At 35.9% G+C, this 27,660-nt stretch overlaps 2 protein-coding genes across 9 annotated transcripts in view; one reads left to right on the top strand and one right to left on the bottom strand.

The window, feature by feature from the left end:
- The window catches only part of LOC117324527 (ral GTPase-activating protein subunit alpha-1-like), a 100,662-nt gene extending 91,518 nt beyond the window's left edge, over positions 1-9,144 (bottom strand). For all 8 annotated transcript variants that reach the window (XR_004532007.1, XR_004532006.1, XR_004532008.1 and 5 more), the window contains exons 1-7: positions 8,951-9,144; positions 6,075-6,185; positions 5,838-5,887; positions 5,494-5,551; positions 5,240-5,283; positions 4,013-4,184; positions 1,132-1,253 (exon numbers count right to left, since the gene is read on the bottom strand). Coding sequence is in view for 5 of the 8 variants with exons in the window: in XM_033880435.1 (XP_033736326.1) it covers positions 1,132-1,253; positions 4,013-4,184; positions 5,240-5,283; positions 5,494-5,551; positions 5,838-5,887; positions 6,075-6,185; positions 8,951-9,077 (684 nt within the window). In the remaining 3 variants the exon portion in view is untranslated. The remainder of the gene's footprint in view (positions 1-1,131; positions 1,254-4,012; positions 4,185-5,239; positions 5,284-5,493; positions 5,552-5,837; positions 5,888-6,074; positions 6,186-8,950) is intronic.
- A 6,369-nt stretch (positions 9,145-15,513) lies between these two features.
- LOC117324526 (SERTA domain-containing protein 2-like) lies at positions 15,514-23,876 on the top strand. The gene is made up of 2 exons (XM_033880434.1): positions 15,514-15,680; positions 16,474-23,876. Exon 2 carries the CDS (start codon positions 16,511-16,513, stop codon positions 17,294-17,296), a length of 786 nt encoding a protein of 261 aa, XP_033736325.1. The 5' UTR covers positions 15,514-15,680; positions 16,474-16,510; the 3' UTR covers positions 17,297-23,876.
- Positions 23,877-27,660: the final 3,784 nt, after the last annotated feature.

Below are 27,660 nucleotides of genomic sequence, written 5' to 3'. Positions count from 1 at the left end.
TAACAGATAAAGGTCGTCAGGTAATCTGTAACAGATAAAGGTCGTCAGGTAATCTGTAACAGATAAAGGTCGTCAGGTAATCTGTAACAGATAAAGGTTGTCAGGTAATCTGTAATAGATAAAGATCATCAGGTAATCTGTAACAGATAAATATTGTCAGGTAATCTGTAACAGATAAAGATGGTCAGGTAATCTGTAACAGATAAAGATGGTCAGGTAATCTGTAACAGATAAATATTGTCAGGTAATCTGTAACAGATAAAGATCGTCAGTTAATCCGTAACAGATAAAGATCGTCAGGTAATCCGTAACAGATAAAGATCGTCAGGTAATCTGTAATAGATAAAGATCGTCAGGTAATCTGTAATAGATAAATATTGTCAGGTAATCTGTAACAGATAAAGATCGTCAGGTAATCTGTAATAGATAAAGATCATCAGGTAATCTGTAATAGATAAAGATCGTCAGGTAATCTGTAACAGATAAAGATCGTCAGGTAATCTGTAACAGATAAAGATCGTCAGGTAATCTGTAACAGATAAATATTGTCAGGTAATCTGTAACAGATAAAGATCGTCAGGTAATCTGTAATAGATAAAGATCGTCAGGTAATCTGTAACAGATAAAGGTCGTCAGGTAATCTGTAACAGATAAAGGTCGTCAGGTAATCTGTAACAGATAAAGGTCGTCAGGTAATCTGTAACAGATAAAGGTCGTCAGGTAATCTGTAACAGATAAAGGTCATCAGGTAATCTATAACAGATAAAGATCATAACAGTTATCTCCCTTTACAACTTCATAGTGCAAAAAAATCATCACAGCTTTTTGGAGGAAAGTTAATGTAAACTCAGCAAAAAAGCAGTCTTTACTTTTTATAATTTGTTAACCTCTGTTCTATCCCGTTCATTCTGAAGCTGGTTTTGATTTACATTCTCTGTAAAAAAAATCCTTCTAAAAACAACCTGTGTATTCTGGTCCTTCACATCTTTTGGCAAATGACAATCTATATATTGTCTATGAATATAACAAAACTGATACAGACAACCGAAAAATCTAAACAACGCTCAGCATTGGGTAAACAATATTTCATCCAAGTAAATTCATCATCATCAGGAGTGAACAATCTTTTACCTCTGACACCATGTCGTGAAGGAGACAGTCAAAGAAATGCTTGGTGATGTTATCAGGAAGCTTTTCTCCACTGGCTGGTAAGATGGGCGTGATTTCTCCAGCAGCAATTAAACCACCACAATCTAAACATAGAGAGCCTTTACAAAATACATGGTAACTCGAGTGTTAAGGACACAGGAATCTTTTACCAAGTCATGTGTTTCTGGAGTAATCTTTAATCCTGGTGAGGGTTGTACTTTTTATCCTTTACATTTAATGACAGCTCCAAAATTATGTTTTTTATGTCATATGTGCCTTGTTTAATGTTAGAGCATTATTCTTTTATGCGTTGTAAATATTATATATTGAATACTTACCTTCATATGCAATCAAGTATAAATAAAGACAATTATTATTATCATTATTATTAATAACAATACAGGATGGTCTGTCATCTCAGTTTTCAGAAGAGGTCAATAGCTATAGGCAGGAAATAAACACTCAATTTAAATTTTCGATTCAGGTGACGTTGTCTGATGTTCTACCGACTGAGTTATTGAGGTGACGTTGTCTGATGTTCTACCGACTGAGTTATTGAGGTGACATTGTCTGATGTTCTACCGACTGAGTTATTGAGGTGACATTGTCCGATGTTCTACCGACTGAGTTATTGAGGTGACATTGTCTGATGTTCTACCGACTGAGTTATTGAGGTGACATTGTCTGATGTTCTACCGACTGAGTTATTGAGGTGACATTGTCCGATGTTCTACCGACTGAGTTATTGAGGTGACATTGTCCGATGTTCTACCGACTGAGTTATTGAGGTGACATTGTCCGATGTTCTACCGACTGAGTTATTGAGGTGACATTGTCCGATGTTCTACCAACTGAGTTATTGAGGTGACATTGTCCGATGTTCTACCGACTGAGTTATTGAGGTGACATTGTCCGATGTTCTACCAACTGAGTTATTGAGGTGACATTGTCCGATGTTCTACCGACTGAGTTATTGAGGTGACATTGTCCGATGTTCTACCGACTGAGTTATTGAGGTGACATTGTCCGATGTTCTACCGACTGAGTTATTGAGGTGACACTGTCTGATGTTCTACCGACTGAGTTATTGAGGTGACATTGTCTGATATTCTACCGACTGAGTTATTGAGGTGACATTGTCTGATGTTCTACTGACTGAGTTATTGAGGTGACACTGTCTGATGTTCTACCGACTGAGTTATTGAGGTGACATTGTCTGATGTTCTACCGACTGAGTTATTGAGGTGACATTGTCTGATATTCTACCGACTGAGTTATTGAGGTGACATTGTCTGATGTTCTACCGACTGAGCTATTGAGGTGACATTGTCTAATGTTCTACCGACTGAGTTATTGAGGTGACACTGTCTGATGTTCTACCGACTGAGTTATTGAGGTGACATTGTCTGATGTTCTACCGACTGAGCTATTGAGGTGACATTGTCTGATGTTCTACCGACTGAGTTATTGAGGTGACATTGTCTGATGTTCTACCGACTGAGTTATTGAGGTGACATTGTCTGATGTTCTACCGACTGAGTTATTGAGGTGACATTGTCTGATGTTCTACCGACGGAGTTATTGAGGTGACATTGTCTGATGTTCTACCGACTGAGTTATTGAGGTGACACTGTCTGATGTTCTACCGACTGAGTTATTGAGGTGACATTGTCTGATTTTCTTCCGACTGAGTTATTGAGGTGACATTGTCTGATGTTCTACTGACTGAGCTATTGCTGCCACTCATAACAATGGACCCTTGGTTACATATTAAGATGTTAGGTGTTTCATCATAACAATGGACCCTTGGTTACATATTAAGATGTTAGGTGTTTCATCATAACAATGGACCCTAGATTACATATTAAGATGTTAGGTGTTTCATCATAACAATGGACCCTAGATTACATATTAAGATGTTAGGTGTTTCATCATAACAATGGACCCTAGATTACATATTAAGATGTTAGGTGTTTCATCATAACAATGGACCCTAGATTACATATTAAGATGTTAGGTGTTTCATCATAACAATGGACCCTAGATTACATATTAAGATGTTAGGTGTTTCATCATAACAATGGACCCTAGATTACATATTAAGATGTTAGGTGTTTCATCATAACAATGGACCCTAGGTTACATATTAAGATGTTAGGTGTTTCATCATAACAATGGACCCTAGATTACATCTTAAGATATTAGGTGTTTCATCATAACAATGGACCCTTGGTTACATATTAAGATGTTAGGTGTTTCATCATAACAATGGACCCTAGATTACATCTTAAGATATTAGGTGTTTCATCATAACAATGGACCCTAGATTACATATTAAGATGTTAGGTGTTTCATCATAACAATGGACCCTTGGTTACATATTAAGATGTTAGGTGTTTCATCATAACAATGGACCCTTGATTACATCTTAAGATATTAGGTGTTTCATCATAACAATGGACCCTTGGTTACATATTAAGATATTAGGTGTTTCATCATAACAATGGACCCTTGGTTACATATTAAGATGTTAGGTGTTTCATCATAACAATGGACCCTTGATTACATCTTAAGATATTAGGTGTTTCATCATAACAATGGACCCTTGATTACATCTTAAGATATTAGGTGTTTCATCATAACAATGGACCCTTGGTTACATATTAAGATGTTAGGTGTTTCATCATAACAATGGACCCTAGATTACATCTTAAGATATTAGGTGTTTCATCATAACAATGGACCCTTGGTTACATATTAAGATGTTAGGTGTTCATCATAACAATGGACCCTTGGTTACATATTAAGATGTTACGAGTGACAGATATGATCAGTTACAGTAGATCTGACTCAGATAACAAACCTGGCCAGTCTGTGGGTTCAGAGGTGCTGTTACGGCTGCTGAGAAGCTCCTGCTGAACTCCATCCCCCAAACCTGGCACCAGCTGTAGGAAAATTCTATGGCATTCCTCCGACGCATTCCCTTGTAATATCTGGTACCATATTATAAACAACCTCATTCCATCTTTTCTTGTCTGGAAAATAAAAGAGAAAACACATTTTAACAGTCTAAATTCATTTCAAATATCTATACTATTAGTTTGACCCTCATATTGATTAATACCAACTCAGTTTAATGTATTTATGACAAAATATTCTTGATGCCATAATCCTCACGAAAAACTTCCTTATATACAGAATACTTTTGTATCACTCCAACCATGAAATTTCTACTTCCAAATAAATGGGGGAAAAATAAACAGACACATGTTTTTCATATTCTTCGATGTATTGGTTAAAAGCATTTTAATTATAGGAAGGCATTAATGAACAAGCTAGTTCACATAAAATGTGGTGTCGAAAGGTAGGACCAATAAAAACTTGTCATGACGTCACATGATGTCGCATAATGTCACATGAAGTTTCCCTTATTTGAATGCAGCAATCATAATGCAATTACACGAGATCCCAGATGGATCACATGATCTTAATTGGTTCTATTTAACTTTGATCTTTTCTGTAATTTTCCATTATTTCTTCTAAAAAATTCCCAGTTCTATCATCATTTTTGTTCTGACCGGTCCAAAGTTGAGCATGCACATCTACCTATAAAATGTATTTTTGTTAAATCCTTTGAGAAATAATAACAAACTACAATTTCTAAAATCCAACATGGCTGCCGTTGTCTTTTCTGACCAGTCTCTAAATTGCACATACACAACTAGAGACCAATATGAAATCCGAGACAGATCCTACAATTACTTCTCAAAGTGATCATCTGATGACATCAGACTTAATAAATGACTACCAGCTACATAGTCGAGTGTGGTATCTTTGACATAAAAAATTGATAATCAAAATATATGTTTTGTAATTTTTGAAAGGAAGAGATCAAAATGCCTGGGCTAGTTAAAGCTATTTTAGATATAATAGGGCAGTCAATCGCTTCAAAAAGTAACACTTTGTATCATATTAGAAATTGTTTTAGATTTGATTAAAGCATTCTTGGTAGAATGTGTTTAAGCTAGGAGATTGAAATTAAATGTCACTTCTACCAAATCTTTTGTCCTCAGTTAATGATTTTACATACCTTCAGACCATTGCTTGGGTGAAGTAATTTTTTCATAATACGACCTGGAAGACAATTTATAAATACAATTACGGTATACACAATATCTTTTTTAAATGGTAGCATTGCAATAAGTATTGACAAAACAACAGGTTGTCTGTTAAATCATATTCTTTAACATCGACGAAATTATAATGATATTAGAAATATAATATACAATATTATACATTTACTTTGGCCCGATATCTTGGGGAAAGACAAGAATAGTGCTTTACCTATACTGTGGAACATCCATCTTTTATGTACTAACTCTGGCAACAGTAGTAAAATTTTCTGAAATATAAAAGTATCATGTTTAACAATATTTGTATTTTTTAATATTACATTTATTGAAATCATTCATTTTCAAGTATTCTGATAGAAAAATATGTTCCAATATTTAAATAAAAAATCCCCATCAATTATTCATGCCAAGTCTCTAACATTTCACTTAATTAAGATATGTTTCCTATACAAAACAAAATGACGCATTCTTTAAAATCTGCAAGCAATTACAGGAAATTATTTCCCTTGGAAGTTTTATGTTCAAAAAGACAACCAAAAAGACAAAGAAACAAACCTCAAATATTTGGAGAATGCTGTCTAATTCTTCTCTGTGTGCTTTGTTAGCTGAAAAGATACATGTTGAAGTGGCAGAGATAAATTTCTGGATTTTTTCAAATTTAGACAATTATTGGTTCTCTGAAGTTTAATTATATTAGGTACAAATGAACTTGTGTATGACTATGATACCAGTTGCACAACATATAAAAGTCATGCATCAAATGCATAACTCTACTGCATATTTAATACTGACCTCTTTGTTTTAAATCTGCTTCAACTGTAGCGAAGTTGTCATTGAAGATAAAGTAAATGTGGGAGTAGTTGGCTTCAAAGAAAGATTTGGCATCTGGAACTTCATAATTTTCTGTAATAAAATTGTGAGAAACATTTTAGCCATCAGATGTTTAATGTAACAAGGCTGATAGTAAGTTGCTATGGGACATGGGACTTACTTCTTGTTCAATCTCATACTGTGTGCTCAAATAAATTGAAACCTCAGAATAAAGTTTATACTTCTGCCCAGATGTAATTGTGTCATTTTGGGCCAGTTACGAACTTACGATTAAGAAACAATCACTTTGGTGTACTTTTTACACATTTTTTTTCTTTCCAAGGGCATTATATCAAATCATGTCTTCTATCACCGAGTACATTAATTCAACAAAGGTAATATGCCTTGGTATACATAGCTTACCATATCTGGGGGGAAAGTGATACAGGTTTGTAGTCCAGAATTAATCTGTTATAGATAAATAAATTAATACGGGTAGGGCTTTTTGGACCCAGTCACAACCTGTCTGTGATGATCAGCCAGTCACAACCTGTCTGTGATGATCAGTCAGTCACAACCTGTCTGTGATGATCAGCCAGTCACAACCTGTCTGTGATGATCAGTCAGTCACAACCTGTCTGTGATGATCAGTCAGTCACAACCTGTCTGTGATGATCAGTCAGTCACAACCTGTCTGTGATGATCAGCCAAAGTTACAACCTGTCTGTGATGATCAGCCAGTCACAACCTGTCTGTGATGATCAGCCAGTCACAACCTGTCTGTGATGATCAGCCACGGTCACAACCTGTCTGTGATGATCAGCCAGTCACAACCTGTCTGTGATGATCAGCCAGTCACAACCTGTCTGTGATGATCAGTCAGTCACAACCTGTCTGTGATGATCAGCCAGTCACAACCTGTCTGTGATGATCAGCCAGTCACAACCTGTCTGTGATGATCAGCCAGTCACAACCTGTCTGTGATGATCAGCCAGTCACAACCTGTCTGTGATGATCAGCCAGTCACAACCTGTCTGTGATGATCAGCCACAGTCACAACCTGTCTGTGATGATCAGCCAGTCACAACCTGTCTGTGATGATCAGTCAGTCACAACCTGTCTGTGATGATCAGTCAGTCACAACCTGTCTGTGATGATCAGTCAGTCACAACCTGTCTGTGATGATCAGTCAGTCACAACCTGTCTGTGATGATCAGTCAGTCACAACCTCTCTGTGATGATCAGTCAGTCACAACCTGTCTGTGATGATCAGTCAGTCACAACCTGTCTGTGATGATCAGCCACAGTCACAACCTGTCTGTGATGATCAGTCAGTCACAACCTGTCTGTGATGATCAGTCAGTCACAACCTGTCTGTGATGATCAGTCAGTCACAACCTGTCTGTGATGATCAGTCAGTCACAACCTGTCTGTGATGATCAGTCAGTCACAACCTGTCTGTGATGATCAGTCAGTCACAACCTGTCTGTGATGATCAGCCACAGTCACAACCTGTCTGTGATGATCAGATTTTTTTTATCCATTTACTGGTTTTTCATCAGATGTCATATTGATCTCATTTGTGTACCAAAAGTTTAAAAGGAACACAATACTGAAGCATTTATATCTAATTCTAATGTTATTAACTGTGTTATATTCTTACACCTTAAGCTTGTGTACATGTAACCCTGGTAAATACTAGCCGCAATATACCGCTCGGCTAGAGAGATCTTCTCTTTAGCTCGATCGGTTGAGCGTAAGACTAGTAAGCCAGAGGTCTCGGGTTTGATCCCTAGCGGAGGCAGTGATTTAAATTTAATTAATCCTGCGCTCTGTTACATTGGCGCCCATGTAGGGACTCGGGAACGATACTCATCACTGCTTGCGAAAGCATCGCTGTTACCCCTGGAAACTCGAGGATGAGTTCTTTCCTTGAGGGGGAGTATGTAACCCTGGTAAATACTAGACGCAATATACCGCTCGGCTAGAGAGATCTTCTCTTTAGCTCGATCGGTTGAGCGTAAGACTAGTAAGCCAGAGGTCCCGGGTTCGATCTCTAGCGGAGGCAGTGATTTAATTGAATTAATCCTGCGCTCTGTTACATACATTTTTCATCACGTAATCACAAAAAAAATAATGTGTGAAAAATACCATCGCTGTGTGACTGTCTTATTTAATATCTGTCTCAAAGACTATGTATTTTAAACTATGCACATTCTAACTTTCAGTGCAGATAAGTTTTATTTTCAGCAACAGTCAATCTATATTAAGCCAACTTAAGTGTCAAGGTAATTTTGATTCAAATTTGTCTCAAAAATGAGCTTGCTTTTCTTATTCCGGTTGGCTGATTAAATGAATGGAGAGACCATGCAGTTGATACTTTTTCATTCATTAAAACGGTCTTATTACATGTTGGTAATAGTTACTGACGACGTAGGCCTATTTTTCATTAAAACGATCTTGCATTTTATTGGTAATATTGGCGACACATTTTTCATCAAATCGATCTTACATGTTGGTAATATTGGCGAAGTACTTTTCATTAAAACCATCTTACATTTTCGTTTAAATGACAAATATGTGACCTTCAGTGAAAACGGACTACGACATCGACCCCAGTGTCTCTCTGTATTAGGGGGGTGTGGTAGTTAGCATTCTAACTGCAACAAGTGTTCTGATTTGGGAACGCCCATTATTTTCTAGTCAGTCGCAGATACAAGAACTTTCTGAACAACAATACAAATGTCCGTTTTCATTTAAAATAGAGTAAGATTGGAATCATTTTCTTCTCTTTCCAGCACCTTTTCTTCCATTTTTTGGGGGGGATGCGATGGCTTATGAAGCCATAACAAACTCACCGAGCACCTGGCGAAGATGCTTCAGTCGTGTCGGAGTGTCTTTTTTCGGGTCAGATACTTTCTGTGCTGATTTCCTAATATCACCATGACTAGGAGCTTTCCTAAACATAGCCAGGGCCGAAGACATTTATGTTGGTTTGAAGAAATGTCTGCTCATGTTCATCATTTCGTCTGCACAACCTCTGACAAATGGCGCTGTGTTTACTTGCGCATGCGTAGTAATGAAATATATTGATGCTCATTTCCGTTTTAACGAGCACTGGGATTCACACCAATAATATTTCATGTTCACTAGTGGCTAACGTATAGCTATATTTTTGTTTAATGTTTCCAATCGGCAAAAATAAATCAACTATTCAAAATAACGAATGTTTGCTCTTTGAAATTGGTGACAATTTATGTCATAGAGTGATCTTGGCACCTAGCTAGGCTACATTAATTTGTACTGGTCATGAAATGCTTCCATTTTCCTCTTAATCTCATTTGATAACTAATTAAGGGAACCTAAGCGTATACATAAGATCTAAAGAAAGGTCGTATGAAGTACAATGTATGAGAAATGGCCTTCCTCAAAATCGAATTAACTGAATTTTGGAACAATGGGAAAATCTACAATTGAAGTCGGAGAACTTATCCAGTAAAAAAACGCTAGGCAAACTAACTGTCAAAATCAAAGATGGCCGCCTGTCGGCCATTTTGTTTTCCTGATCAGACTGAAAAATTGCATGGGCAAGAGTATATACATATATATAAAGTTTGAGAAATATTCTTCCCGTATTTCTCAATAAATACCGGGGTAAAAACTTCATATGTCAAAATCCAAGATAGTCGCAAGTCGGCCATTTAAATTTGATTCGGTCAGTTTACTCAAAATAGAGCCCAAAACGGGTAATGTTTATCGCAACGGAAAGGTGGATACCTAAATTTAACAGGAATAAAGCCAACTGAAAGACATTAAAGGACTTCCAGTAGATCAAGAAAATAAGCTAAAATCATGTCTTAACCTTCTTTAAAGTGTAATAACTACCTCTTGTGTAATAATGGATATGAAAAATTAACAGTGTAGTTAGACAAACTAAACACAGATTTGTCAAAATGTTTCAACTGAGGTAATGGATGGACAAAATATTGAACTACCAGTATGACTTAAACTTATTTCTAGCTTGAAGATAAAAACTTTTGTTGTCTTTTTGAATTTAGAAAATAGCATTAACTATTCTCATAAGGAAACTGGGTTTATATCTAACATAAAAATAATGCATTTCATTTAACTTTCATATACACCAGAGACCTATAGGTCTCTGTATACACGTATGTATATGACCGATGGTATATGAACATATCAAATATTGAGCATAGACCTATTGTGCTGATTTTATTCATTTCTTATTTATTTATTTTTGTTTTGATTTTGTTTTTGTCAATATTGAATGATAAACCTACTTAATTTAAATGCTAATTTTAAAAAATCAATTTACTTATGTGTCGAAGGTCACCGAAACAAGTTTTATTTGATTACCTGATAACACTAGAAAATTCGTCATAGAATTACAACTTCATAAATCATATTACCTTTAAGCAAATTGGACATCTAATGATAACATTAATTATAAAATTATGGTGGCCTGTTAGGACAATCCTGTAATCTCGCAATCTCGCTCTGATTCTGCGATTTCGCGTTTTCGCCATCTTAAAGAGATACATTCGTATTTTACATACATTATCACATCCATCGCATGCTTCAACTCTTTCCATAAAGTTATTAAAGTGATACAAAATTGATCTGCATCGCTCGATGGTTGTCATAAGTTGACTGTGATGGTTGTAATTAGTACACTGTGGTGCTTGTCATTAGTTGACTGAGATGGTTGTCATAAGTTGACTGTGGTGGTTGTCATAAATTGACTGTGACGGTTGTCATTAGTTCAATATGATGGTTGTGATTAGTTCACTGTGACGGTTGTCATTGGTACAATGTGGTGGTTGTCATTAGTTGACTGTGATGGTTGTCATTAGTTCACTATAATGGTTGTCGTTAGTTCACTGTGATGGTTGTCATTAGTACACTGTGATGATTGTCATTAGTACACTGTGACGGTTGTCATTAGTACACTGTGGTGGTTGTCATTAGTTCACTGTGATGGTTGTCATTAGTACACTGTGATGGTTGTCATTAGTTGACTGTGATGGTTGTCATTAGTACACTGTGGTGGTTGTCATTAGTTGACTGTGATGATTGTCATTAGTTGACTGTGATGGTTGTCATTAGTTGACTGTGATGGTTGTCATTAGTTCATTGTGACGGTTGTCATTGGTTGACTGTGATGGTTGTCATTAGTTCATTGTGACGGTTGTCATTAGTTCACTGTGATGGTTGTCATTAGTTCACTGTGATGGTTGTCATTAGTTGTCTGTGACGGTTGTCATTAGTTGACTGTGATGGTTGTCATTAGTTCATTGTGGTGGTTGTCATTAGTACACTGTGACGGTTGTCATTAGTTCACTGTGGTGTTGTCATTAGTTGACTGTGGTGTTGTCATTAGTTGACTGTGGTGGTTGTCATTAGTTGACTGTGATGGTTGTCATTAGTTCACTGTGACGGTTGTCATTAGTTGACTGTGGTGTTGTCATTAGTACACTGTGACGGTTGTCATTAGTTCACTGTGACGGTTGTCATTAGTACACTGTGACGGTTGTCATTGGTTCACTGAGCATTGCCGTAGATAACATTGCCCCGGTAGAAGTGATTGTTTCAATGTACGGTACGGACCTAAAGTAAAGCTGCAGAAATAAAAATCTTAAAGGATAAAATGGATATTGATAAAACTGGTCACGACAGAACACATACTGCCCACAGACAAAGATACCATGAATCATGAAATATACAAAGGGAAGTAGTTATGTCACCCCTTTGAAGGGACACATACTGTATTAGTACTAGCTCTTCTTCTAATGATGATGATGATGTTGATAATTTCTTCACCGGGCCATAACTTCTAAGCAGTTGAAGATACTTTGATGAAACTTGGAGGATACTTGCATCACCTAAAGCCGATGTGCAGTGCACTGTCTTTAGGTCAATTTGATATTGACCTCATGGTCAAAGGTCAAATAAATGCGAATTTTACAATAACTTCTTGTCCGGGCCATATACGTTCTTAAACATTGAAGATATGTTGATGAAATTTAGTTTAGTTCAACAATATTTTATTAAATATTCATTCCAGTATTAATATATTGTTTTATAAAGATATGAAAACAAGCTTAAAGCTATATTGAGAGCATATTTTCATCACCTTAAGCCGATGTGATTGCACTGCAGTTACTTCACTCCCTGTAACCTTGACCTCGGTATCAAACAAGTGCAACTGTTTTTCAGCCATTTCTCGTTTATCTAATTATTCTTGTGCGGACGATAACTTGTAAACCACCAAAGATATATTAATGCTGTAACTATAATCACCCGATGATTAGTGCTCTATCATTGAATCGATGTAACCTTGACCTCAAGGCCATAGGTCATTTTGTTCGGCCCATAACTTCTCAATCATTGAAGACATCTTGGTGATCTTGCAATATACATGTATTACCTGAAGCCAATGTGCTTTCCGAGATGGCCCTAATCAGCTGCCGAGAGAAGAAAAATGCGTATCGCCATTTTCAATGTCTGCTAGTGTGATGCTCATCAATTCCCCTGGAAATTCATGTAAAACGTACGCCCGGCAGCACTGCAGTTATATTCGGATGAAATTAGCACATAATGTTTAGATTTTTTTTTAGATATAAGATAAACGTCAAATGGTAACTGCATAAAATTTTCGATAACATAAGGGTTCTAAACATTATCAAATTAAGTTTGAGTCACGAGACATGTACTTCTGCAAACGTATGGACTACATTGTTTACAAAACACAGAATCTCCTTCACGTTATTGCAAGGCAACATCACAGGGACTTGAGAATTTATTACAGTCTACATGGATTTGGACCTCCCCTTGTGTGTATCACAGGGACTTGAGCATTAGTTACAGTCTACATGGATTTGAACCTCCCCTTGTGTGTATCACAGGGACCTGAGAATTAGTTACAGTCTACATGGATTTGGACCTCCCCTTGTGTGTATCACAGGGACCTGAGAATTTATTACAGTCTACATGGATTTGGACCTCCCCTAGTGTGTATCACAGGGACTTGAGAATTAGTTACAGTCTACATGGATTTGGACCTCCCCTAGTGTGTATCACGGGGACTTGAAAATTTATTACAGTCTACATGGATTTGGACCTCCCCTAGTGTGTATCACAGGGACTTGAGAATTAGTTACAGTCTACATGGATTTGGACCTCCCCTAGTGTGTATCACGGGGACTTGAGAATTAGTTACAGTCTACATGTATTTGGACCTCCCCTAGTGTGTATCACGGGGACTTGAGAATTAGTTACAGTCTACATGTATTTGGACCTCCCCTAGTGTGTATCACGGGGACTTGAGAATTAGTTACAGTCTACATGTATCTGGACCTCCCCTAGTGTGTATATAATAGCTTATCTAAATTGAATATATGATACCGTTAGAGAAACGACAAAATGGTAAGTAAATCTCGAAACAATATATATATATATATTATGTAGTAACGATATTTGAATTATAAAACATATCCTATATATACAGTATATCAGATATCTTATATAGCATATTTAGATATGTTGTACGAAATCAAATAAGATATATATATGCTCCGTGAGTAAATGTTTAGTTGGTATACTGCTATAAATGATCCATATTTGATATATATTTCCACCGTGTCATAAATAGTAGAATTATTCTTAAGATTAACCCCGAAACAGACTGTCCGGACATATATACATGGTGTGGGGTTTATATAGAACCAACATTCATCCAAGGTTGCTCCAGACAAAGGGGGGATACGTGAACCTCATCCTTCCAGAGATTCGAAAGTGGTGTTTGTCAGACCGTCCATTTATACACAATGTGTTCCTTTTCCCCGTATGATGATAGTATGCTACTGACCATATTGAATCTTGTTAAAACATATTTTTCTCGACGGAAGGATTTTAATCTAATTATTCTCTTTATTTCCTCCAATAATGAAGATTATCTAAACAGAATATTTAAAGTACAAACAACATTCAGACGAGAATCATATAAATGTACACATGCAGTTATTTTACATGTGAAAAAGGCATTGGATAATTATTTGTAATTAAGTAGTTCATGTATTTTAAACAATTGATACAAAAACCTTAAATTTGTGAGTCTGAAGTATTCAATACCTTCATTTGATAATTCATAATTAAATGTACTTCCTAACAAAATATTAGTTAAATCAAAGTCTGATGAATCATATAGATATGTAAATAACGTTATAACCACGTTTCTAATTAAAGAGCACCACAGTTCGTCTCGAACATATTTTTAGTTTTATCACAGTGAAGAATTACATGTATTACGGTATCATTGTATAACATACCACAGCAATGACATAATTACTTGTTGTTCAACAAGCGAGAACTTACGCATACTCTAAGAATAAAATGAATATATCTATAATGTTGGAGGTATTTCACAGCAAGTTTCAATAGATAATGTGATTCAAGCTTATTATGAATTGATCTAAATCTGAAAAAAAAAATCGTTATCTTTGACATACGTTCTAACCATGCATTTTCTTCTGTACTATAGACACTTATTAATCACCAACCTTTCAAATAATGCGTTATATGCTTTTAGTTTTATATTTTCATATTTTTATCAATATGTTTAGGTATGTCACTGATATGGACAAGGTTTTCAGCATTAGAGTATTAATCAACGAAAATAACGAGACAATTAATAATAAATTTATTTTACTTTTTGACAATATCAATTGCGAATTATCTTTTATTATAAATCATAATTGTAATAATGAAGATATAGTCTAGTTTAACCAATTATACACGGGAAATGGGGGAGTCTGAGACCTTTCTAACGAGATTTTCCACACATCTACTATATATATTTGGTTTATTTTATTTAACGTCCTTTAACAGCCGATTCTTTAATTACTATAAACTTTGGATTGATACGTATATAATAGTGCTATTGTCATACGTTTGAATCCTTGCATTTTATTGTTATTATCATTATTATCATTTTACATAGAATTATTAAAAAAATATATATATATAGACTATATGAAAAGTCCATTTTGTAGTATTAAAGTGTTTGCATTGCGGTTCGAGTTATTTTTCAGGTAAAAGTTTGAAGTTTACTGCAGTAGTCCTTATAAGAATATAACATGTTAACATATTTGAGCACCAATTAACGGTCGCAGAGGCCAATCGATCAATTATAAATCATTGAACACAGTTTTATACAGTCTAAGTTGTGCAATATTGAATATGTTATGAGCTAGGACTATAGCAAGACTTTGTTAATATGTTCAAGTCATGTCTACGCTTTATTATATTGCTAACTTCGGGAAAAGCGCTTGAGTGATTATGTTCGTTGCAATGATTGGTTCATTGAGAACCAATCAGTGACAAGCCCAGATTTTGTGCCGTGTTTGTACAGTTCGACGTCAGTTCGGTTGAGGAAGGCTTGTTGTAGTCCTGTGATCTTCTCCAAGTCTTTGGACGAAGGAAGGATTATCACAATGTATAGAAAGACACGAAGAAAATGTATTTCAACACCAAGAAAGTGTTTCGACCGGTAAAATTGCGATTTTAGAGGTAAGTGATGTGAAAAAACGTATTGTTTATGCCTCTTTGATGTGAGTTCCTTGGAACGTTGCGCGGCGCCAGTTCAGTTGATGACTAAGTCATTGCATTGAAACTAATGGTTGTTTAGATAATTTATGTATTGAAACTGACCAGAAGTGTGTTCCATGTGTTATTCTGTTTAGTATAGCTACAATATTTTACAGAAATTTCCATTCGTTTGCTTTAAAAAGGTAATAATTCCATAGAAATATATGAGGCTAGTCAAAAATAGAATGTCGAAAACGAGGCTGTGTACATGTCGACGGGCACGGTTGTTTACGCAGAAACCACTGTCAGGATGTGTGATCACTTGTTGTGCCGGCATGTAACGTATCTAATAACACGATTTTAGTCGTTGATTAGATTTATTAAGAACGGGTAGCTGTTGTTTAAGAAAGACAGTCATGAGGTAAAGCTTTGAAATATCGTTTCGGGAAAGAGAAAGGAAGAAAAAATTTCCGAATCGGGAAGTGAGTCACTGAGTGACCTATTTATAGCACCACCTTTTCACGAAACAAATGAACGGGAAATACCGTTGCCAGACCTATACCGCAATCATATATTTATATGGCTGTCGTTCAATTATGAGGTAAATTCCAAATATAGCATTCTATTTGTATTTTGTTTTATTTTTCTCGTTTATGCAATACCTTGTGTCTTGAGAGAAAGAAACTATTCCAGAAAAATAGTTATATTTGTTTCAGTGATTAGGAGGGCAAAATCTTAGCAAGTAGGATATTCATTTACTCTTTTTGTATTTCAGGATTCGGTATCAACCAATCTACAAAAAAAGGGGGAAAATGGGAATCAAAAGAAAACTAGATGAATATGATGAAGGTGGTGAGAAAAATATTGAGCCTGGCATTCAGCGACAGTCAGTTTTGGACATCTCGATGTTCAAGCTTCAAACCCACCCAGCTAGAAGAGTAGAACCATCATTACTACGATCAGTCTTAATTCTTAACACCCTGAAACACATAGAATGTGAACTTCAGAAAGAAGGGGTTTCAAGCGATTTTTCTGAAGCTGCCTCAATGACACTAAATGAAAACTCTGACATGTCAATGGATGTATTGCCGGACTGTGAAAATATCGGAAATGGTGACATCCAGTCTGATCTGTCGGAGCTCCACATCAGCAGCAGCATGGAGACTACAAGTCAATCTATTCCAAAGGACACTGTGAACCCACTCCCACCCATCGAGTCATTTGTTGAACTATCTAGTGCTTTTCCTCTATCAAATGGATCATTATCTTGTGGACCTATGAAAGTCAAAAACTCTTGTCATGATTCCAAAGAACAATTTACAAACTCTGAACAACACATGCAGTTGAATTTCCCAGTGAAAACTGAAGATATCTTGACTGATATAGATGTATCAACATGTGATTTTGACATTTTCTCATCACTCGCCTCCAGTATGAAATTAACACCGCTAAGTGCAGAAGAAGTTATGCATTCATTTCCTGTGCATGATGGCTACTCAACGCTATTCAGCAATTGTAGTCAAGTGGGTGCATCGTGTAAGAGCGACCTAATGCCAGAAGATATTGACAATATAATGCAAATATTAGTTGGTACCTAGTAGACTTTATAACATAACGAATCTGTTCATAATCATATTTTTCACAGACTATACACCATAAAGCTGTGAAGTTAAAGGGAGGTGCAGGGATAAGGTTGTGATCCTAAGATGAAGCACCGCAGCCATAATGTGTGCAATTCTGTATAACTATTTATAAGTATGTTGTCCAAATCTTGCACAAAAGACAATTGATATAAATTATTATTGATGTGTTGTTTAGTGATATAAGTTGTCAGTATACAATGTATTTATATTTATTTCTCAAAACGCAAATATTACAATTGTCATTATTTATGAATGAAATCAAGATTATTTATATTAATTATGGTTGGTTTGCTGTATTGGCAACATGCTGTATCATTTGTTGTTTTAACTTCTGTTTTATAATGAAATCTGTTTCTCAGACTTGAAACTGTATAATTGTATATTGTAATTTGTTATAAACTTTTTTATGATCGGTAATTTAATGCAAACTTGTTCTAGTGACCATTTTAATATCACCATGACCTGCTGTATAAAGTTTGAAAAATGTCCTGAAGAATCTTTGGGTTTAATTACATCAGGCATATGAATTGTAATTTTGCTTCCACAAATTGTGCAAACATTTTCACCACAGACAATGAGTAGATTTGAAATAATTTTCATAGCTTGAAAGGTAGAAAAAATTATCAAAAATGTCAAATGCTGTGGTTCATTCTGTCTCATTTGATAAGCATACATTGAATATGTTTGTGATAGATAAATATAAGCATTATTATAATAAAGTGTGTATTCTCTTTTATTGTAAAACCAAATTTGGGGAACTTTAACAACTGAATTATAAATTATTGGCTTAACATCCCATAAAATATTTTTTCTGTCTTCGTCCTTTATATAAAATCACAATTTCCGGGAGATTTTTCTGATAAGTTATAATACAGAGGTATACAGTATTATGCAAACTTCTGATGTATAAATCAATATTGAAGAGCTGTATGTCTAATGTTACAGCTAATATGTGTATTGTCTGGTCACTGTACATCAAAAGCCATTGCCAACTTATATGTGAATTCAACCCGGTCATTTCTTGAAAAATGCAGCATCCCAAGAAATACTTGCATTTGTGACAATTTCCATCCAAATTACCTAATTCACTTTCCATTTGTGTCACCACATTCATATATGAAAAATTCATCCATCCAAAAATTTATAATGAATATATGCTGCTCGAATTCCTTTCCTGATCTGCAATTTTTGTTTCATATCAGTTTGAAATTGCTATCCTTTGTGACGACAAAAAGTGTATAAAGGTCTAAAGACCAATGATCATGAGAAGTCTTCAAAATTTACTGATGGTTTTAGCTATTAGGCTTGGCCAGTAAAATAAAGGATGCAGGCAATTTCCAATTGTTAGGTACTTATTATATAACAAACTTATGAAATTGTATGGCAAAATTATATGGTTGTTCTATATTTAATGAATAAGTGAAGATATATATATTATGCATCATTCAGGTTGAGTGTGATTTTGGATGGTTTGTATTTTTATATTGGATATTATATCCTTTACCAAAATCATCATGTCATTGTAATTTGAATTGTTTTTTATTTTATGTGAAGAATCTCTCAATTCCACATATATATATAAAGGCTTTAGAACATTTTATGTCTCATGAAGAAAGATGCCATTTTGTAAAGCTAGAACTTCTTGTAATGGCTTCATGAAATGGAATCTCAATTCTATCAAGTGTTTTGGCTCAGTACAAAACAAGACTAGTCAGAAGATTTGGCATTTGATAATTTATTTCTTTTGTGATGAATTTTTTTTTCAAGATGCTTTCATGATCAAGGCCAGGAACATTCGACTCAACATTTAACTTATTCAGTTTGTTTCATTAAAAAATGTCTTAAGTTATTAAGCACTACTACTGTCATCAAATATATATATATAATTAATATATGCTTTGTTTTCTTAGAAAACATGAAATTAAAAAAAGAAAAATCAGTGAATCTTTTTTTGAGTTCCGATCCATATATTATGATGTACAATTAATTTTAGCACTCATTACAGGGTTTGTTAAAAACTTAGGAGAATGAAGTTTAAAAACATCCATTGAACTAGCTGAAGCTGTGGGGAAATATAACATGTCAAGGGAGACAATCTCCGGACCGGGTTATGTTATCAAAGGATATGTTATTTAAATACTGTCAATAAACTCTTAACCTTGGTGGTTAATCTTTGATTAAAAAAAGAAACATCATGAAGGAATGCAATGTTTATCTGTCCATATGATACCTACTGGTATATGGCATTAAGTCAGACTTAAATAATTTTATAATGGTTACAGTCTGCATCACAAGTCCCAGGTGATAGGCAGTGCAGTCATTAAGTTGGAAGTGAATCAGAAGTTTAAAGATTAACAAAAGGAAGGATGTTTTTCCCAAGAGATTTTATTCAAGCAGATTAAGCCAAAGTTACAAAAACCTTTCCCTACCCACATTCCAAATGGTCACATTTCCTCTGTTACTTATTGTTAATGCTCTAGGTCAGTAGATATTTTAATGCTAACCGTGCATCACTCATAGTGGTTAGGTTACAGTCATTCTATCTAAGGGGATAAAAGCATGGTTTTGTTTACACACATGCAGCATGTTGTCACACTACTCCTAATGCAAATAGAAATATATCTTAAAATTGAGGTGTTTTCATGAATAAACCGAAACAAAGTGATTTCTTGTGTATATTCAAAACTGGCTTGTGTGACAGCTGGCTACAGATAATAAAAGGCAAACGTCAAAAGTATGATCTACAAGAATGTTGCACATCACAAAATTGTTTTAAATTATTGGAGATGAAAATACATGGATATCATATTGTCACTTGTTGTAGAATTCAGTACAATTTATGTCATGATTTTATAAGATTTGAAACCATATCATGTTTTCTGTTGATATAATTTAAATCATGCTCATCATTGTTTTTTTTTTTAAACAAATCAAGCATTTCATTTGTTGTATTTGAGCCAAATCACAATTCATGATTTTACAATATGCAATATCTAATTTATTGTAATATTTACATATATAATGTAAATATTCATATTATTTATTTTGTACAAAGTGCAGATTTATCCAATTATGATCCCCTTGTCATTTTTATATAGGATACAATTGTGGATAACGCTAGGCAAAGTAGAAAGCTGTTTTGCTCTTCCTTATGTAGTGTTAAACAGTAGAGATCAATTTTAGCACAAACAATGAAAGGTATTTTTACAGGATTTCCTAAATGATGGAATAATGTACTTCAAATGTTAAATGGTCTCAAATTTTAAAGTTTTCATATGTTGAAAAGTTACAATATGCTGTCGAAGTGATTCATCAAACAAGTTGTTGAAGGTATTGTAGAGTTTATGAATCATTTTATTACATGTGTAAAAATAAAACAGCATTTGTAGTGTCTCAAAAATGGATTTTGAGAAATTAACTTGTGATGAATTAATTGAAACTTAAGAGATTTGAAAACCACATGCATACTCTAAAGTTGTAATCAAAATGTCTTTGAAATTGTGTAGAAAGTTCAAAGTTTGGAGTGAAATATATGTATGACAGTAATGTGTTGGGACGTCTTCCTAAATCTTGCATCTCTCTGGTTGAAACAAGAATTTATACTCTTTATTAACAAAGCAAATTTAATACAATATACATGTTGTTTTTTTTAAGTCTTGCAGAACAAAATTATTTCAAGCCCAATCTATGAAAAAGATGAGATACTTTAATATCTCCACTTTCAATTTATTCTCTGTTAAATTCTGTAACTTCGGAATTATACATTTCTTCTGACCCTCAAAAATGGCTAAATGTTTGAAAGATCTGTTTCCAGAGAGATGGGATAGTGTTTGTGTTCTGGGGTGACCATATCGGTGGTTGTTCCCCTGAGCTATGATTACAAAATGTGATAGAAGCAACTGTGAACCTTCTGAATGCAATATGTACATATTTTTTTTTACATCAAAAGCATTGTTGTTCATTTCAGATGATCTTTTTTTAGGGGGGGTATTTGATTAAGTATATCTTGATTATTTTTCATACGCCCATATTTGACCGCTGATCAAAATAGCTGTATTAGCATTGAAGTTGCAATTTTTTAAATTGATGATAAAGAGTAATTGATTTGACATCTGAAAAGGAAAGCAATGCTTTTGATATTTTCACCTATAATGATTTTTTGTAGAAATGTATGTAGATGTAGAGAAATTTGAATTTTACATAATATTGAAACTATATATATAGACTATAGAAGATTTATTGATGTTGCGTTTGAGGCTATTTTATTTGTCAAAAAACCCATTGTACATGAAATAAGTTTGTTTTAGGATTCCCAGAAACCATTTGCATAGCCTACCAGCTAGTTAAATCTCTTCAGGAAGAACACATACCCTTTGATCAGGTGAACATTTTGTCGGCCTGCAGGTTTTCAACTGGCTTCAAATTATAGGAACCGAGTCTTTGACGCAACAGGGTTGTGTACTGCTTGTGCAATAACGGGGCTGGGTGGGACATGACCAGTCAACTAACTGGCCTTTTACCACAACGATGTGCCATAACTGTCTCCTTCCATGCATCCGATTCTTTACTGCTCACCTTAATTGTAAAAGTACACATTTATACAGGGTAGACATTCAGTAAAATGCATTCAACATAAAATGAATAGTATTTACTGATATTAGTCCGAGTTTCAGGGCTAATGTGTTTTCACTTTTGTGCTAATAGGTGTTTTCAGGGCACTAGCCTACATGTGATAATCTGACTGTTTTGTACACTATTGCTCAATCTTAAAGCCAGTTGTAAGCCTGTGAGGCGTCAATGTTACCAGGATCCAGTCCCAGCCGACTTTGTTAGCTCTTTGACACATAAGTATTTCTATAATTCATAACATTCAAAAGTTATTGACAGTTCATAGCGAAAAAAAAAGTAGTAAATTATGACCATCTTGGACCTTTTTCAGATCTTCCTTTTGAGATTGGGTGAGTGGGAAGGGATGGTGTGTCAATAAGCTAACGGAACTCTGTAACTGGTTCTATTTTGTCTGATCAGAAATCATGATACTACTGGCCTACATAACATTGAGTATAAATATGACCTTTGTGCCCTTTCTGCCAAAGTGACCTTTCAGGTATCGGCAGTGATATTTTGATGTGTACATGTTCGACACTGGTAAAATAATGTCTTGCATGAATATATATATATAAATAATATATAATTGTACATATATGTTTTAAACTTCATACAGCTGCATACAGAATTGAAATGGGATCAATTTGTTACAAATGAAACGTTAAGAAAATTAGGTTTTTTGTGTGATTTTTCAAATGACTATTTTTGTAAATTGTACACAACAATGCTATTGATGATGACTTGTGAATATAATGAGGCGATATTTTGGCGACCATAACACTGAGGTTATAAAAATATCTACACAACGCAACACTTGAATGCTCAGCGTGTTCAGTAAACCTAAGTAGGATGAGACCCTGTACTGCATTATAGTCCTTGAAGTCTGTTTTACCATGTGAAGATTCTGCAAATTTGAGATGATTTAAGATGATATACCGAAATACTGGCCGGATTCAAACTTGAGCTTTATGAGTAATTTGTTGAATGTACTTCAAAGGATGTGTAGGCTTATACAGAATCTTATTCTATGTAGGTTTTCTTTCCCAACAAGTGCTACTTAAAAGTATAGGCCTCGTGAGTAATGGTTTGGTTTGTTGAACTACCTTTGATGAAATATTTAATATAACAAGGACTAATTTTTGCTACTTGAATTATTGATACAGTGCTTGGCCTCTTGTGGGCAGCCAATCAAAATTGGGTATATATTAGGGTCTTCCTGTAAGATAATTTTAGTAAAAAGTGAATTCATAATGGCAAATTGCAACAAAGATTTTAACTTTTCAGTACAAATGATACTTCAATAACAAATGATGGTTAAAGTAGGGAGAAAGAAAGATTTGAATATGAATTGTTCTGTTATGAAATTTTTCTTTCAAAGTACTGTCTCAAGAAATAGAAATAAATAAAAAAGAATACATGATAACATTGGCTGCTCCAAGCTTGGCATCCCATCAGGGATTTGTTGGTAGAATCTATGCAGTCATAGTTGATTATGTATGTACCAATATAAGTCAGGAAGATGTTTTCAGTTTTTGATGGTCTATATATTTTGTGCATTAAAACGGCTGTTGCAATGATGAACAGCACTTTTCCATTTTAGATTGTTGCTACAAAAATGAACAATTGATATTTTTAGAAAAAAATATATCGCGTTAAATGTATTCTCCAATCGACTGCAAGTGTCAATCTTATTTGTCAGGCAAAATTGCCTTTAACCTTGCCACTACAAAAGCTCTCGAGTGACTCTGATGAAATCATATGTCATAATAACAATCTTCTATAGTTGTGTCAAGGTGAAACCATTCATTTGAATAGAGAATCATACATTTGTATGTTTACAGAGTGAGCACAATATGTGGAGTCATGAACATTTACCATTGTGGACTTTGTACAGTTGCTATACTTTAATAAACATTTTTATAAATGATTCAAGATTTTTGTTATTGCTGATGTCATTTGAAGTGTTACCATGAAAGTTTGAAAATTCATGTTTTTGTACTGGGACATGGTGCGTTGTCCATGGTCCTGCGTCAACTTCTTCCCTTAAATAACTTATTCAATAACCAAGAGGCTAAGGGACTTGTTCAGTAAATGGTTACGAAGTTTGTTCAAATGATTGACCTTGACCTACATTCAAGGCCACAGGGGTCAAATAGGCTCAATTTTTAGGTCATCTGACCCAAAGGGTCAGGATGACCTATAGTCATCGTGCTTCGTCCGTCGTCGTCCGCCGTGCGCCGTGCGCCGTCCGTAAACTTTTTCTTTCAAAACGCTACTCCTCCTTAACGCTTGGGTGGATTACTTCCAAATTTGGTTTGAAGCATCATTGGGGGAGGGCAATCATATTTTATATAAATGAGGCTGGTCTGACCCCTGGGGCCAGAAGGGCGGGGCCCCAAAAAGGGAACTTAGGTGAATATTGCTATAAAATCCTACTCCTCCTTTACCCTTGGGTGGATTACAACTAAATTTGGTGTGAAACATCATTGGGGGAGGGCGGTCATATTTTATATAAATGAAGTTGGTGTGACCCCTGGGGCCTGAGGGGCGGGGCCCCAAAAGGGGAACTTTGATGAAATTTTGCTATAAAATCCTACTCCTCCTTAACCCCTTAGTGGATTTCAACCAGATATGTTGTGAAACATCATTTGGGGAGGGCGGTCATATTTTATATAAATGAGGCTGGTGTGACCACTAGGGCCTGAGGGGCGGGGCCCCAAATGGGGAACTTTGATGAAATTTTGCTATAAAATCCTACTCCTCCTTAACCCTTTAGTGGATTTCAACCAGATATGTTGTGAAACATCATTTGGGGAGGGCGGTCATATTTTATATAAATGAGGCTAGTGTGACCCCTGGGGCCTGAGGGGTGGGGCCCCAAAAGGGGAACTTTGATGAAATTTTGCTATAAAATCCTACTCCTCCTTAACCCTTTAGTAGATTTCAACCAGATATGTTGTGAAACATCATTGGGGGAGGGTGGTCATATTTTTTATAAATGAGGCTGGTGTGAGCCCTGGGGCCAGAGTGACTGGCCCAAAAAAGGGAACTTTGATGAAATTTTGCTATAAAATCCTACTCGTCCTTAACCCTTTGGTGGATTTCAACCAGATATTGTGTGAAACATCATTGGTGGAGGGTGGTCATATTTTATATAAATGAGGCTGGTGTGGCCCCTGGGGCCAGAGGGGCAGGGCCCCAAAAGGGGAACTTTGATGAAATTTTGCTATAAAATCCTACTCCTCCTAACACCCATAGTGAATTATTACCAAATTTGGTGTGAAACATCATTGGAGGAGGGTGGTCATATTTTATATAAATGAGGCTGGTTTGACCCCTAGGGCCAGAGGGGCGGGGCCCCAAAAGGGGAACTTTGGTGAATTTTTGCTATAAATCCTACTTCTCTCTAACCCTTGGGTGGATTAATACGAAATATGGTGTGAAACATCCTTTGGGAAGGGTGGTCATATTTTATATAAACGAGGCTAGTGTGACCGATGGGGCCTGAGGGGCAGGGCCCCAAAAGGGGAACTTTGGTGAATATTTGCTGTTAAATCCTAATCCTCCCTAACCTTTTGGTGGATTACAACCAAATTTGATGTGAAACATAAGGTGACGGCAATCATATTTTTTAATGAGACAGGTTTGACCCCTGGGGAAAAAAAGATGGGGCAAAAGGAGCGCTTAGGTTGAACATTTCTTAAAAATGCAATTCCTCCTTAATGCCTGAATTGATTACAACCATATTTAGTATGAAACATCATTGGGGAAAGGCAATCCTAATTGATATAAATGAGTCTTGTCTGACCCATTGGGACAGAGGGGCATGCCCCAAAAATGGGAACTTGGCTAAAATTTTGCTTTATGATGCTGCTCTTCCTGGACAAGCTAAATGGATAAAAACCAAATTTGATCTAAAACATAACTGGCTGCGATAAATAATTTATGGTAATAATGCTGGATTGGGGTGTGTGTCCCTGCTGTAAGTGTAAGTGTTTGTCAGATGACCGTTAAGGCCCATGGGCCTCTTGTTTAAACAACTTCTCAATAACCAAGAAGCCTAGAGACCTGATATTGGGCCTATAGCATGCCGGGGTAAAAGGCAATCAAGATTGTTCAAAAGAATGCCAATGAATTACCTCGACCTTAATTCAAGGTCACAGGTCAACTATGTTAAAACTTAAAAAATGACTTTTTATACGCCCGTCACCGACGGGTCGTATTATGGTATACCCTGCGCTGTCCATACAGCGGTCAGTTAACTTTTCCTTGTTAGCGCTCTCTCAAACTTGCTACAAATATTCTATAGCCCAATAGATCGAATGAGTTCGGATTACAGAATTCTACGATTGTTAGCTCACCTGGTCCGAAGGACCAAGGTGAGCTTATGCCATACCGTTGCGTCTGTCGACCGTCCGTCCGTCAACAATTGACTTCTTCAAAACTACTGATCAGAATTTGACCAAATTTGGTCAGAAGCATCCCTATGGGGTGGAAACTAAAAATTGTACAAATGGTGGGGCTGACCCCCCAGGGGTCTGAGGGGCGGGGCCAAAAGGGGTCAATTTGGCTCTATTAATATAAACGACTTCTTCTCTGAAACCAAGCAATGGATATTGCTCCTATTTGCCTGGTAGCATCACTATGGGGTGAGGATTCAAAATTGTATAAATGGTGGGGCTGACCCCCAAGGGGCCTGAGGGGCGGGGCCAAACAACTTCTTCTCTAAAACCAAGCAATGGATATCGCTCATATTTGCCTGGTAGCATCACTATGGGGTGGTGATTCGAAATTGTACAAAAGGTGGGGCTGACACCCCAGGGGCCTGAGGGGTGGGGCCAAATGTGGTCAATTGGGCTATATATATATATAAACAACTTCTCTGAAACCGAGCAAAGGATATTGCTCATATTTGCCTAGTAACTTCACTATTGGGTGGGGATTCAAAATGGTACAATTGATGGGGCTGAACCAACAGGGGTCTTGAGGGGCGGGGCCAAAAGGGGTTAAATTGGCTATATTAATATTAATGACTTCTTCTCTGAAACCAAGCAAAGGATATTGTTCCTATTTGCCTGGTAGCATCACTATTGGGTGGAGATTCAAAATTGTACAAATGATGGGGCTGACCCCCCAGGGGCCTGAGGGGTAGGGCCAAATGTGGTCAATTGGGCTATATTTATATAAACAACTTCTTCTCTGAAACCAAGCAAAAGATATTGCTCATATTTGACTGTGGGCATCCCTTTGGGATCAGGATTCAAAATTGTACAAATAGTTGAACCGACCTCCCTGGGGGCTGAGGGGTGGGACCAAAAGGGGTCAATTTGGTTAAATTGATATAAACAACTTCTTCTCTGAAACTAAGCAATGGATATCACTTGCATTTGTGTGGTAGCATGGTCATGGGGTGGGGATTCAAAATTGTACAAATCTTAGGGTTGACCCCACCAGGGGACTGAGGGGTGGGGCTAAAAGGGATCAATTTGGCCAAATTGATATGATCAACTTCTCATAAACAGCTCATGTTTGACTGGTAGCATACTTTTTGGTAAGGATTCAAAATTTTATAAAGGAAGGAACTGACCCCCCAGGGGTGCAGAGGGCAGGGTCAAAAGGGGTCAATTGGTTTAAACAACTTCTTTTCTGATATAACTCACATTTGTGTGGTAGCAGATTCCCTATTAGGTTGCGCCAAAAGTCAATTTCAT

Source organism: Pecten maximus, chromosome 3, assembly GCF_902652985.1.
Source record: "Pecten maximus chromosome 3, xPecMax1.1, whole genome shotgun sequence".
NCBI classification, from domain to species: domain Eukaryota; kingdom Metazoa; phylum Mollusca; class Bivalvia; order Pectinida; family Pectinidae; genus Pecten; species Pecten maximus.
This window is presented reverse-complemented; position numbering and strand designations above follow the sequence as displayed.